Source organism: Vanellus vanellus, assembly GCF_965231255.1.
Source record: "Vanellus vanellus genome assembly, chromosome: 9".
NCBI classification, from domain to species: Eukaryota; Metazoa; Chordata; class Aves; order Charadriiformes; family Charadriidae; genus Vanellus; species Vanellus vanellus.
In genome coordinates, this window is record NC_138914.1 from 18934636 (window position 1) to 18948574 (window position 13939).

The following is a 13939-nucleotide window of genomic DNA, read 5'->3' on the forward strand; positions in this document are numbered from 1 at the left end:
GAGGACTGGGTCAGAGACTAGTTAAGCAACCTGGACATCCATAAATCCATGGGTCCAGATGGGATGCACCCGCGGGTGCTGAAGGAGCTGTCTGAAGTCATTGCTGGACCACTCTCCACCATCTTTACCAAGTCTTGGGAAACGGGCGAGGTGCCTGAGGACTGGAGGAAAGCCAATGTCACTCCAGTCTTCAAAAAGGGCAAGAAGGAGGACCCGGGTAACTATAGACCGGTCAGCCTCACCTCCATCCCTGGGAAACTGATGGAACAGCTTATCCTTGGTGCCCTCTCAAGGCATATCAAGGATAAGAGGGTTATTAGGGGCAGTCAGCATGGCTTTTCCAAGGGGAAGTCATGCTTGACCAACCTCATAGCCTTTTATGAGGAAATAACGAGGTGGATGGATGATGGCAGAACGGTAGATGTGGTCTACCTTGACTTCAGTAAAGCATTTGACACGGTCTCCCACGGCATCCTCATGGCTAAACTGAGGAAGTGTGGACTGGATGATCGGATAGTTAGGTGGACTGCGAACTGGCTGAAGGAGAGAAGCCAGAGAGTCGTAGTCAATGGGGCAGAGTCCAGTTGGAGGCTGGTAACCAGTGGAGTGCCTCAAGGGTCGGTACTGGGGCCCATATTATTCAATATATTCATCAATGATTTAGATGAGGGAATTGAGAGTACTATCAGCAAGTTTGCTGATGACACTAAGCTAGGAGGAGTGGCTGACACGCCAGAGGGCTGTGCTGCCATCCAGAGAGACTTGGACAGGCTGGAGATTTGGGCAGGGAATAACTTAATGAAATACAACAAGGGAAAGTGTAGGGTCCTACATCTGAGCAGAAACAACCCCAGGTTCCAGTATAGGATGGGGAGCTACCTGTTAGAGAGCAGTGTAGAGGAAAGGGACCTGGGGGTCCTGGTGGACAGCAGGATGACCATGAGCCAGCACTGTGCCCTTGTGGCCAAGAAGGCCAATGGCATCCTGGGCTGTGTTAGAAGGGGGGTGGTTAGTAGATCGAGAGAGGTCCTCCTTCCCCTCTACTCTGCCCTGGTGAGACCGCATCTGGAATATTGTGTCCAGTTCTGGGCCTCTCAGTTCAAGAAGGACAGAGAGCTGCTGGAGAGAGTCCAGCGTAGGGCAACTAAGATGATTAAGGGAGTGGAGCATCTCCCTTATGAGGAAAGACTGAGGGAGCTGGGTCTCTAATTTAGTTTGGAGAAGAGGAGACTGAGGGGTGATCTTATTAGCGTTTATAAATATATAAAGGGGGAATGTCATGAGGATGGAGCCAGGCTCTTCTCAGTAGCAACCAATGATAGGACAAGGGGTAATGGATTCAAGCTGGAACACAAGAGGTTCCACTTAAATTTGAGAAGAAACTTCTTCTCGGTGAGGGTGACAGAGCACTGGAACAGGCTGCCCAGGGAGGTTGTGGAGTCTCCTTCTCTGGAGACATTCAAAACTCGCCTGGACACCTTCCTGTGCAACCTCATCTAGGTGTTCCTGCTCTGACAGGGGGATTGGACTAGATGATCTTTTGAGGTCCCTTCCAATCCCTAGCATACTGTGATACTCAAGATTCAGGTCACACATCTGATACATAAAAGTGGAAATTCAAACAGCTTTGTTCTGTGTTACTATTATTTTCCCAATGGGATGAATTTTGCCTAGGTTACTAGTTTTTCAGCAACATTCTGGAATTTCTCTCGGTGCTTCACTTCTGCTATCAGCAGCACTTACAATCTTCTTTTGCTTCCTGTCATTCAGCAAGTGAAACTGGTAACAACTACTGAACTGACAACATCAAAAGCATTTTCAGGTTCTCTTCAGGCATGAAGAAAATAAAATCATTTTGATTTCCCTTACCTACAAACACAACTTTCTCTCTTTTACTGTTCTTGGATGACAAGGCCCGAGAGATTTTTTTCTTTTAAGTGTTTCAGTATTCTCTTGCACAAGGTGATCAAAAGCAACATAGGGTTAAAAGGACACTGATGACAGTTTACTTGCTTGATTGGGTTAGTAGTTCTCTTTGAATCTGAAGATCACAAAACTAGCAATTTTTGCAATTTGCTCCTTCCTGATGTTCATTTGGTACTGTGGTCTGTCTTACCATTCCACTACTTTTCTTCTTCCTAGCACCCTTAGACTGTACCACCTCCTCAATCCATGTTAACATTTTCTCTCTGGAGATTTTTTTACAACTGTACACTGTTGCGCTCGATTGTTCTTAAGTGACCCTTTGCTGTTGCTCTATTTCGTGTCCCGCCCCCCCACTGTTGTCACTTTGACAAAACAAAGGACTGAAAATACAGGAAGCTGAAGGTCATAAGCAACACCAAAGAAAGATGCTGAATTACAGTTTAACACTGGCAGTTGCTATTATTGCAATAATATTGTCAGAAGTTGGAACTTACTTCAAATGATACCACAAGCAGACTAGCGAAACTATCACTCATGTAGTGAAATGCATCACTAATATTAATTACACAACAGCTATCACCGTTACAGGATACTTTCCATAAACCATCATTATTGCTCACTAAAAGAGTACATTTTAAATCATTGTGAATTTTGTTTACGTTACAGCATCCAGAATAATCAAACTATTATACTCAGTTTATCTCTCTCTCAAAAACCCTCTGGTCCAGCAGCTGACAGGTAACCTGTGAGTGCAAATTCAGAAAGGAGAGAGACGCAGTCTTCTAACATTAATGATGAAAACTACTCAAGCAGAGTTCAGGTCATGGAAAATGAAAATATTTATGCCAGGAGACTTCACCAAATAAAAATATTTGTAGAGTAATACTACAAACTTCCAAAAAATTAATTCAACTATAGTGTTAACTTTAACTATATTCTGAAATTGCTACCCAAACTACATAAATAGTCACATATTGGAGAAGTAGTAGAAAAGAAGCAATAACTGCTAACAATCTGTGAAGACAGTCCACCCACCAGGCTGAAAAAAAAAAAAACAAAAACCAAACAGAACACAAATAAAAATCCTGAAATCCACTGGCAAAATTACCTAATTCAGTGCAACTACAGTGTCCATGCCACTTCCTGAAGTTATGTTGGCAACTGCCAACTAATAGGCCAAAAAAGGAAAATAAAGTCAGCAAATAATTTTGAATTAATTAGAACAAACACTTAATGAGGTTAGTTTCAGAACTACAAATCCTACACAAATGCTAAAAACCATGACTTAATATTCTCTTAAACAAATAAAAGATGTAGCAATGTCACAGTCTGCAGGAACTACAGAAGTGCATACCTTTTCCTTTTTGAGCTTCCAGTATCAGATGTAGCAGAAGAAATCATACTGTCCCCATCCTCAATATCATCTCTCCTAGCAAGTTCCTTCTTCTTTGCCTGAAAAAAAAAGAAAAACCTGAAGCCAAACTCACTGCTGCACACTTCCAGAACAATATTAAACATCAGAACAGATCAGATGCATCCTCAGGTTTTGAGACTAAACCACCATACAGTGATTTATTTAACACAAGTTGGCCATCATAAAATAGAAGTATAATTCTTTTTAACTGTCAGAAACATTTTTTGAGGAATCAATTTGAAAACAATGCCTTTTCAGACTGCAGCCCTTAGCTGGAGCATTTCATGAAATCTCAAGTGTTTTAGCATCCTCCAATTACCTGCAAACCTTAAAAAAAAAACCCCACATCATCAATTTTCTCACAATGTAATTGTGTTAAGAGTCATAGTAAGCAATAAAAGTGACCAAAAGAAATCACAGAAGGCAGCAGGTGTGCTGAAGAAAAATCACCCTATGATGTTCTTCATTCCCAGACTTCCCCCTAAGCAAGAAAGTACCACTGCAAATACAGGTCTCGTTAAAAATTATTTTGGAAAAACATTCATTAGGGAAACAAATTCACGTGTGAAATTATATCATTTTCACTGTTCCACTCCACATACCTGCATAACCTGCTGCATTTTCAGTACTCTTTTATAGATAGCAGAATTGGGAACATTGTAGCGCTTGGCATTTTCAAACATCAAGTTCAGATCAGCCTCCAACTGATCTAAGGTTTCATACTCGTGGTTCTTCAGTTTGGTTCTGCAAAAGAGAAATACCAATCAGATATTTCACAAGTTACACATTGCAAAACAGTTCTTTAACATCTTCCCGATAAATCAATATCCAAAGCGCTCTAATTACAGGAATGCGTTTTCTTTTTCTGATGCTGCAGTAACATCTTCCAATTGTAACTATATTAGCGAAACATATCTCCTCTTAAAGAATGATTTTAATAATTCTGAAAGCTGCCCTCTTGAAAGTTGTCGGACTGAAGTCCTGTTTTCATACTCAGATGAGATAGGGTAGAGACGAGGCAGAAGCACAACCTGCTGAGATGACTCCAGTACGCCTCAGCTGTGACCTGTAGGGCCTGGGTATGATGTCAACGTGACAGGTTAGCTCCCCGCAGCCGCAAACGCTGCCTTCCCTACACATCAATTCCACTCATCTTCAGTGAGAACCAGAAGTGCCCCAACACCGCTCATGTTAACCCCCTCCAATTTTTGCCTTCTCTTAAAACCACCGGGTTGCTGACTGGTGCTACCGGCAAAGTTCACTTCACGTGCAAAAAAATTAGAAAAGGACTAATGACAAAAGAAAAAACTCATTTTTTCATATGCTAAACAGATGAATCAATGCACTATGTTTGCCGGTAACCTAAAGTGTTTTCTCGTATTTCCTTGCACAAGTGGTAAAGTTCTAGCCGATGTTTTTAAGCCTTCCAACATCTCATTAACCGCAACAGAAAACTGTAATCTGCAACAACAAAAACACCAAACCCTCTCACAACTGCACAACCCAGTCATTCTCCTTCACATCTCCTTCCTCACCCACTTGCCTGTCACATCCACCGGCTATGCACCACCTTTTCGCCTGCTCACCACCTTTAAACCCAGCCTGGTTTCCACGGCACCTACCTGAATGCAAACTTGCCCGATGGAGCATAAACACTACCACAAAATAAATTTAATATAATATCTTTTAGTCCCAACGTGACTTCACAGCTGAACCAGTGAACAAAGAGTAACAACATTCAGCTTGTGTTAAACGGGACTCTTCACTGGTCAGCCAAGGATGAGGAAGTCGTGGTTGGATTAAACATGGCACACACCTAAAACTGCTGTAAAAACTACTGAGAAGTGCACATGTTGTCTATACAGCTGTCACGATGGGAATACATTTCGCAGGAAACATCCAACTAACTGCATGTTGCCAGGATGGCAGCTGCACGCACTGTACTGAAATATAGCATGTTTCTTTCTTATTTCTGTCAGAGCTGATGAACTACTGCGTCCTCAATGACTATGAGAAAAGCAAAAAACAATTTTGGACAGATGTCCTCAATGTAAGATGTGGAGAAAATTCCTTGTTGCCATTCTCATTTAAAGTGACTGGTTTAGGTTCACGTATCTTTTTTAAGACCTCAGTGTCTTGCAAACTTTTATGCATTTTTAACATTATTTTTAATGTTTCCAACTGAAGCAACAGATAATTGAAAAGTTTTCCTGTCAGCTTCATTCACTCTGCAATTCCAAAAAAAACGAGAGTTACCAATACAACTGTCATTAGATTAGTAAAAAATACAAGTAGTAATAATAAAAAAGCAACCAAACACACACCCCTCCGAAAGCAAAAGAGTTTGGGTACCAATTAAATTGCCACAAAGAAACGGCAAAATTAGCCTCCATTTCTACTTTGTACCAGCAACAATTATTTGCATATGTTAAGGAATACACGCCTGGTGTTAAAAAAGTAAAAAAATAAAAAGGCCATGAAATTCAGGATTATTTTACCCTAAACCACTAACATATGATGCACGCGCTCATAAATACTGAGGATGTAAACGCTGAGTCTGTTTCACGTTCTTGCCACTGTCTGGTAACAAACACTACCGACAACCTTACATCTTCTCCAGCTAATCTGAAAGCAAAACCTATAGAGCGAGATGTCTGTAATTAATTCTTATAGTTCAACGAAAATATTGCCGGGCCATTACAGGACTTCAGCACACAAATACTCGGTGTTACAAAAGCTAATACATCACTAAGAGAATACTCAAGAAAACAGAATAGAAACGCTTAAAAAACTTGCATAAAAAAAAAAAAACCAAACCCACTAGTAAGCCCGTATTTATCAAAAACATCAAAAGTGAGTTTTAATTTTTTTCAAAACAGAATTATTTAAGAACATTCTAATTTGTCAAGGCACACAGGGTAATGAAGTCTGTAAACAAGCAGTAATTTCCCTGTTTAGTGATGCTACTACAGATGTTAATAAAATAGATTCAAACTTTCAAAGGATTAATGAAAAACCAAAATAACGTCTAAAGGCATCTTAGAAAAGGTACCCAAGTCAGCTAAACTACTTCAGAGATTAAGAACATAAAAAACTTCAGAAAGCAAGTCCTGTGTAGAAGCAAATTAAGGAGCAGCACTGGAGAGAAATGCTGACAGACTTTTTCTCCCCTTGGATGTAGACGACATCACCAGAATTTGTTTCTAAGTGACAACTCATACTGACAAATTCGCAGAATTAGGCTCTAACTAAGGGTCTAATAAGTAAAGACTACCACAACAGCCTTAGATTTGAATATTAAATACTCAAGACAAATGTCTAAAACATCTCGATGCTTTTTACTGATAAAGACAACTGCTGGAGGACACGGAATCGTGCTTCAGAAATCACAACCACCAAGCTGGGATGAAGTCCTCTCAAGATCTGCTCTGCAGTTCATCCTCTTGCAAGTAAGCCCGTGTGAATGCAACATTCCTGCTTTCCAACTCTTGGCTCAAATTTTGCTTAAATATTAGCACGTAGTTTATAAACATTCCTGTGCAACTCTGGCATGTTTGCTTTCTTCCAGAGAACTAAAACAAGCTTTGGGAGACTGGACAGCAGGAAGAACAAAATCAAAATTTTCTAGTCTTCCAATTAATTTAATAAATTAGAATTACAGAATTGCAAGTTCCTACTTTGATTGCTGCTGCATGAGGTCCGGGTTCAGCTGTTTGAAAGAGTAACCCAAAGGACCACATCTAAACTGAAGTACTACTTCCTTAATTCGAATTGTTTTTCCCCTACTATCACTTTGTATTACTCCTCTTTATTTGGAGATGTTCTGTACCCAACTTAAAACTGCATTAACGTCAGCATATAGGCAGGGGGAAAGGGAGGGAAGAAGAAAAAAGCAATGCCCTGAAATGCTACTGACTATCTAGGATTACACTGACTAAAAAACTCAACATCAACGACCATCCTCCTGAGATACTAAAGCCAATAGACAACTCTACATCCTTATCACATGTAAGTTTAGAATCTATGATGATGCCATAAATCAAATTTACTTATTAGTACCGTATCTTGACCCTGCTCAATCAAATGTTTAGGTGCCAGTTTTATCAAACCCAGAAAAGGGGGAATTTGCCATATCCTCTGAAGCAGAACAAACTCAAACCATCTGCAGGCAGAACAAGCAAGGTAACAGGTTTCCTCTAGGGAATATATCCTGCCTGCAATAATTTTCTTTTTACAAAAAAAGAATTCTAAATTGGTCCTGTACAATTTCACGATATGGTCAAAGAAACTGGTGATTCTTCATATCAGCAGATCCCAAGCCACTTGGCACTAACAAGTCTGGGACTTGCTATATCTCTCCTCCCAGAGACAGAGAGGTAGCTCATGCAGACCCCAGAACACCACAGTCACATGCTTCACCTAAAAATATACCACTTCCTCCGCATAGCCTTGGCATCCCACACTAGCTTCATTTGTGTGTATTTAGGCAGTGACCTATGCACATTACAATGCAGCCGTCTAACCCTGAAGCACCAAAAAGCAGAAAAAACATAGGAAGTTGCCATTAGTCTTAAATACTCCATTCTACATGCACTGATTCTCTGCTCTCCTGACCCTGCAGAAACAAAATCTTGTAGCTGATGGAGAAGGTGAGGGCCCCAGTAGCTGTAGCTCACAAGCGAAGAAAAGCAGCTTAATTATCTCTTACACCTTTAAATCTTAACCTAGAGCCAGAAGACAAAAGGAAACATCGGCTTAAAAAGGAAGGATGAGCTATCACCCGAACTAGCTTACCAGGAAATAAAATCTTGCTTCTATCCACATTTGTTTATCCACAACCAAATAAGCAAGGTGCAGCCCACCTGATTTTAAGCAAACAACCCACGTTCACAGTTGAATTCATGACGGGCTTGGCGACAAAAGTTAAAATCAAGACTTAGCCCACATGGTTTGTAAAGATAGACAACTTCCAACCACACATACAAAGAAAGAAAAATACACAGGCAGAAAAGTAATCCTGGTCTAGTCTGCAAATAACCACCTACCTCTTCAATGCGCTTGCTGGCAGCGAGCAACGGGATGATTAATCAAGAAGGTGATTCACAGAAGTACTTTGAACAGATTTAATTATACTCAAAATCAGCAGAACTCATGTATTGTGCCTTTTCTGAATTTACAGCATGAAATGCAGTTTCACAATAAATTAAAAAAAAAAAAAACCTCACCAATCTTGGAAGAAAAGAATTTTATAAACATCAATTTGTTTTGCAAAGTGACACTAAAACTAACCAAATCCATTGTTCTATTCAACAGCAAGTCACTGCCAACATATTACAAACTAAACTTTACCTTTATACACCAGAAACCAAGAGAAATTTCTATGAAATTATTGATGGTGATACGATTGTACCTGAAAGCATGAGTGAAACTTGCAAGAATATCCTTTTAAACATAATGACCTTTGCAAAATGAGGATAAAAATAGCTTAAATAGTAGGTTACAGTTTCATAAGGCCACTAAGCCCAAAACAAGACTGGCATAACATTTAATTTCGTCAAAATCAGAATACTAATTAAAAAGCCATACAGTAAGCTGGCACTCAACTCCCTAAAAGGTCTACTGGAAACTCATCAGTCCCTCCAGGTGTAACATCCAAAAGAACTGAAGAACAGCGAGATACTCTCTCCATATAATCAAAAGATCCATCTTACTAGTCAGACACTATGCCTAAAAAATTAAAAAAAAAAAAAGAATACTCAAACACAAGGCTAAACCCAGTTATCATGTAACTTCTTTTCTCTTGTTCTGAAATTGTGACATCCAGAGGCTAGTCTGACCTTTTTGGGGAAAAAACACTGTAACAAAAGAATGCATGCAACAGGCATTTAATAAATGCCCTATTTAAGGAATGAAATAATCATCCAGAGCCCTGTTTACTTGAACCCGTGATTTTATAAAGGCCATACCTGTGATATGCACTGAAAGTACATGCTAAGGTAGGAAAATTGGCTATACTTACAGAAGACTTTAAAACCGTACAACATTCAACAAATATTAAATTATATTAAATGTAAAAAGGCATGAAAAAACTTCTAAATCTCAGATAAAGTGCAAATTTGCCAGGTATTCTAAATATTAGAGAGACATAATTTTCTCTGCAGAGAATATTTTCCCATTCATAGATTAAGCAAACTGTAACACAGTCACATATTATTTTTCCCAAGTCAATGTAATAATAAAATACGAATATATTTTTTTTAATTAAGAACTTAATTCATATTGGTCTTAACCTGTTATTTAAATTAAAAATTAAGTTCTCTATAAACTCTTCAGGTTTTAACCCAGACAGCAGTCTCCATTATTTCAAGATACGTTCCACCGCTTTATGTGCCATATTACTAGAAGTGGTTAAATGATAAGGAAAACCATGCTTGACCAGATCGTATTTACTATAAACTCAACTCAAATAATTAATAATTAATCCAAAGGCAACAAGAGCCACCACAAATTTCACAGTTTCAGGAGAACCTCAACACATCCCAGTGCAGTGAAATCTAACATTTAAATTCCTGCGTCGCAGACAACTGTTCCACAGGATGTACAGTCGTAAGAAAAACGCATTTCAAACCCTCAAATAGTAGACATCACACAAACCCAACCGTGTTTTATGCTAGATCCACACACTTTTTTAAACCTCAACTACAACCCCAGCCTCCCGGAGCGCAACACACTGGGCCGTGCCAACACAGAGAGCGATTTCAGTGCCTGCACACCCCCATCGGCCTCACATGTGTATTAGGAGAGAACTGCTGCCAGGGGATTCCCTGGAGCGCTTCCCTCTTCTGGCGCAGAAAAGCCTGACCCACTCGCCTTAGTGATCGCACTTACCAACACTGTAAAATTTAATAAGGAGCAACAGTTCTCATAAGCAAGCCAGGATCTAGCACGCACGTACCGGGTAACTGAACACACTCTGCTGCGTTATTTCCCAACTATTCCTCCAGTCTTTGTAATTACAGAAAGATTTTTCGCCAGCAATGTTAAGTTTGCAAAAATAACCTCCACACCACGCACTTTTACCACATCTGAAAGTCACGGCCTTCCCAGTGTCGTGCCTTTCTTTTTAAACAAGACATTCTTGTTCTACAGCTGAGTTTTGTCCTGTTTGAGGCAGGAGAGTCTCACCAGTGTGTGCATGAGCACCTGGTGGGAGGGAATGAAGATGGAGCCAGGCTCGTCTCGGCTGCGCCTACCGGCAGGGCAAGAGCTACCGGGAACAAATTGAAACACATGAAATTTCATCTGAACACAAGAAAAAGAAAATAAACTAAACAAAACACTTGGTTTGGGTTTTGGGGTGGTTTTTTTTTTGTTTGTTTTTTATTGTGAGGGTGTTCAAACACTGTCCCTGGTTTCCCGGGGATGCTGGGGAGCCTCCATCTGTGGAAATATTCAAAACCCAACTGGATATAGTCGTGGGCAACTGGCTCCGGATAACTCCGCTATAGCCAGGGGTTGGACCGGATGGTATTCCTTCCGACCTCTGCTACTCTGGGATTCTGTAAAGAGCAAGTCGGGAGGAAACTAGCAGAAAACTAAAGCCACCAGCGGAATTACCTCCCACATGCAGAAACAGCTCGGGATCGGCACTCAGCTCAAATGACTGAGGTTCATATTGCTCATAAAGTGATTGAGAGGCTGGGATAGGTACGATGTACATCTCATTAAAACAAAACATACCCATACTCTCCCTCTAGACGTCATATATTATTTTGTAAGGGTTTTCTGCTTTTAACTCATACACAAACTCCTGAAATATATGACTAGCTGTAAAATTGGCAACGGCCACACATTTCACAGTTCACTCTGGCAGGATAACAGAGGCAGCCAGATGCCAAAGCAAAATATATATGGGACAGGAATGCCAGGCTTTACTCTAACACCTTCAACTTTTCACTAGGACAATGAACTTTTCTGTCCCCACCTGTGAACAGAAGATATGCTTTTTGTATGTACATCTCAAAAAAACCCAAAACACAAAAAAAACCTCCACCACAAAAAAAAAAAAACAAACACACAAACCACAACCCCCTCCACCCCTAATGAGTGGCAGTTTTGAACACCTAGACATATTTGCAATATCAGTAAAGCCATGCTAGCTTCATTTTTCCCTAAAACACATCAAGTACACATATGCATGACTTCAAGGCTTTTTAAGTGTAGTAAAAATTGAAGATTATGTAGTAATTTAAAGAAGAGTTGAATTTCAGAATTTGCTAAAAGAATTTGGACTATTATAAATACTGTAACTTTTGAACTATAAACACTATTTCTAAAAAGACTGTCTCTTTTTATTTTCTAAGCTCTCAGGCAATAAGTAATTTTTTTTCTACAGTTCTTCGTACATTTGCTTGTAATTTCTGTACTGCTCACATAGCCAGATGCAAGCTGCCTACACTGTAAGGACAGCAGAAATGCAGCTTTATTTATTATTTGTCCTATAACTGATATAAAGTGTATTTTTAATGGAAGCTCTCTCCCAATTAAATCCATTTATACATAATTTGAGCAGATACTCTTTGGTACATTCACACAAAAAGCTCCCTGACAACTGTCAATGATTTTTCTCAATTTCACCTTTTTTTTTTCCCCATCAAGTACATTTTGTGCTTCGTTCAAGACAAGACACTTTCTTTGCCAAGCCAACAGCTGTACCAAGAAAAAAATTGTTTTAAAGCCACTGATGGATAGATAACCAGTGTGGCAGCTCCATACTTGTTCCCCAGCACGTGGAACATTCCCTCTGACAGATTAACAAACAAACAAAAAAAGCAGCTTTGTTACTTTCTGATTTAACAAAGACACTGCTTATTCCACAATTATACCAAGTCCAGCAGATCATATTATGGTATAACTAAAATTTACAGACCTATGTTTTAGAGAGGATTACAAAGACACGAACAGTGTTAGGATCCAGTCCTCGCTCACTAAAGCTGGAGGACCAGCACTCCTGCAGTGTAGCTCAGGCAGGGACTGGAGCCCCAGGGGCCGCTGGGCAGGGGGCCAGGGCCACCTGCGGCTAGTCAGTGCCATTAAGGTCTATTAATGCACTCAGGACCCTGACATATATCCATCATATTAGCTTAGCTTCGACCGCTAAAGATATTGCTCACTTTTTTTTACTCAGGTTTTTAATCCAACAACTGCGCTCTGACAGTTGATGAACCTTTCATGGCTCACAGATTTATGAAGGGTGCACTGCTTTGGTACTTCAGCCCACACTAGCTACATCATGAATGAAAATAATTATTCTCCACACTTCTACTGTGACCTAGACAAAAGGAATGTAATTGCAACTATCTTTCTACAATTCACATTGCTGAAGACTATTAATTTAAAAAAGACCGCAGTAAGAGGTAACCAAGCCACCAGGGTCAAGGAAAAATAGTGGGGGGATTCTGCGGAAGCTTTCATCTCTGCTGCTCACCTAGCCTTCAGAATCATTGACACGGCAACCTTTCAGGCACATTACAAATGAAACTCCACCGAAAACAAACCTAACGGCAGCCATCTATAAAAGATGATCAAAAGACTGACGCAGACTGAGTTGAAACGAGGAGCAACCAAATGTAGAGGAAAGATGGTATATACTGCATTAGCCATCGACAACTCGACCACAAGATAGGATTCTGGAAATAAAAGAAACCCTTGAATAGTTTCCCACCAGATGTAGTTTACATTCCGTTTTCTTACCTGATCTGCTGCAATGAAATAGGTGCTTTAATTTGCTGATAATAATCAGGATACTTTTTCTTGGAGGGCAAGTGGAAAAAGGGTTCAGATATGAGCTGGCCCTGATTATTACGGCAACTTCTAACTGTGTCATAAAGCTGATAAAGAGGATTAGAAGTGTCCATGAAGGAAGTAATGCTCTCGGCTTCAGATTCTCCCTCTTCGTAACGCGCAGCAGCTGCACAGAGAGAAAGGAAAAACGGGAAACTCAGCAGGACAACTCAGACTGGGTTTTTTGGTTGACTTTTTAACTGGATAAAGGTCTAAACCAGAAGAAAAAGCAGTGCCTCAACAGAGGGTGTTCAGCTACCCTGGCAGTCAGATTCATACCTCAGAAAGGGACATCACAAATACATCTTACGAGGCTCAAGCTGACAAAAAAAGCACTTTATCTAGGTATTGCAATCTCTCTTATCAGATGAGATTTCTGTCACCGGTAATACACCCTTGCCACCTACACGTACTGAGAAGTATTCATACAGGAGACTACATAACAGCACTATTCAATCACACACTACCTATACAACTGCTACATCCTTATTCACCCACCAAACCACTAATACTAATATTTGTGCCAAATACATTTGTATATTGAACTACTGCCACTCTGCTATCTGACAAGAGCTCACTACAAGAATACAAATTGACAAACCATGTCTGGAATTTTCAAAGGTTCCTAGCCAGTTAAGCAAAATGGCTAAATTAAAAATGAATTTTTGCATATATACCAAAAAGCTGACTTCAAAATTTCTATAATCCCTTAGACCATATTAATCACAGCTCAATTCAAAAATCGTGAAGTTTAGC

The 13939-nt window shown here is 40.0% G+C and overlaps 1 protein-coding gene across 1 annotated transcript in view; it reads right to left on the reverse strand.

The window, feature by feature from the left end:
- The window catches only part of PBRM1 (polybromo 1), a gene marked incomplete at its 5' end in the record, with an annotated part of 62035 nt that overhangs the window by 31608 nt on the left and 16488 nt on the right, over nucleotides 1–13939 (reverse strand). The window contains 3 exons of the mRNA XM_082487691.1: nucleotides 3281–3378; nucleotides 3943–4084; nucleotides 13094–13310. Coding sequence (XP_082343817.1) covers nucleotides 3281–3378; nucleotides 3943–4084; nucleotides 13094–13310 — 457 coding nt within the window. The remainder of the gene's footprint in view (nucleotides 1–3280; nucleotides 3379–3942; nucleotides 4085–13093; nucleotides 13311–13939) is intronic.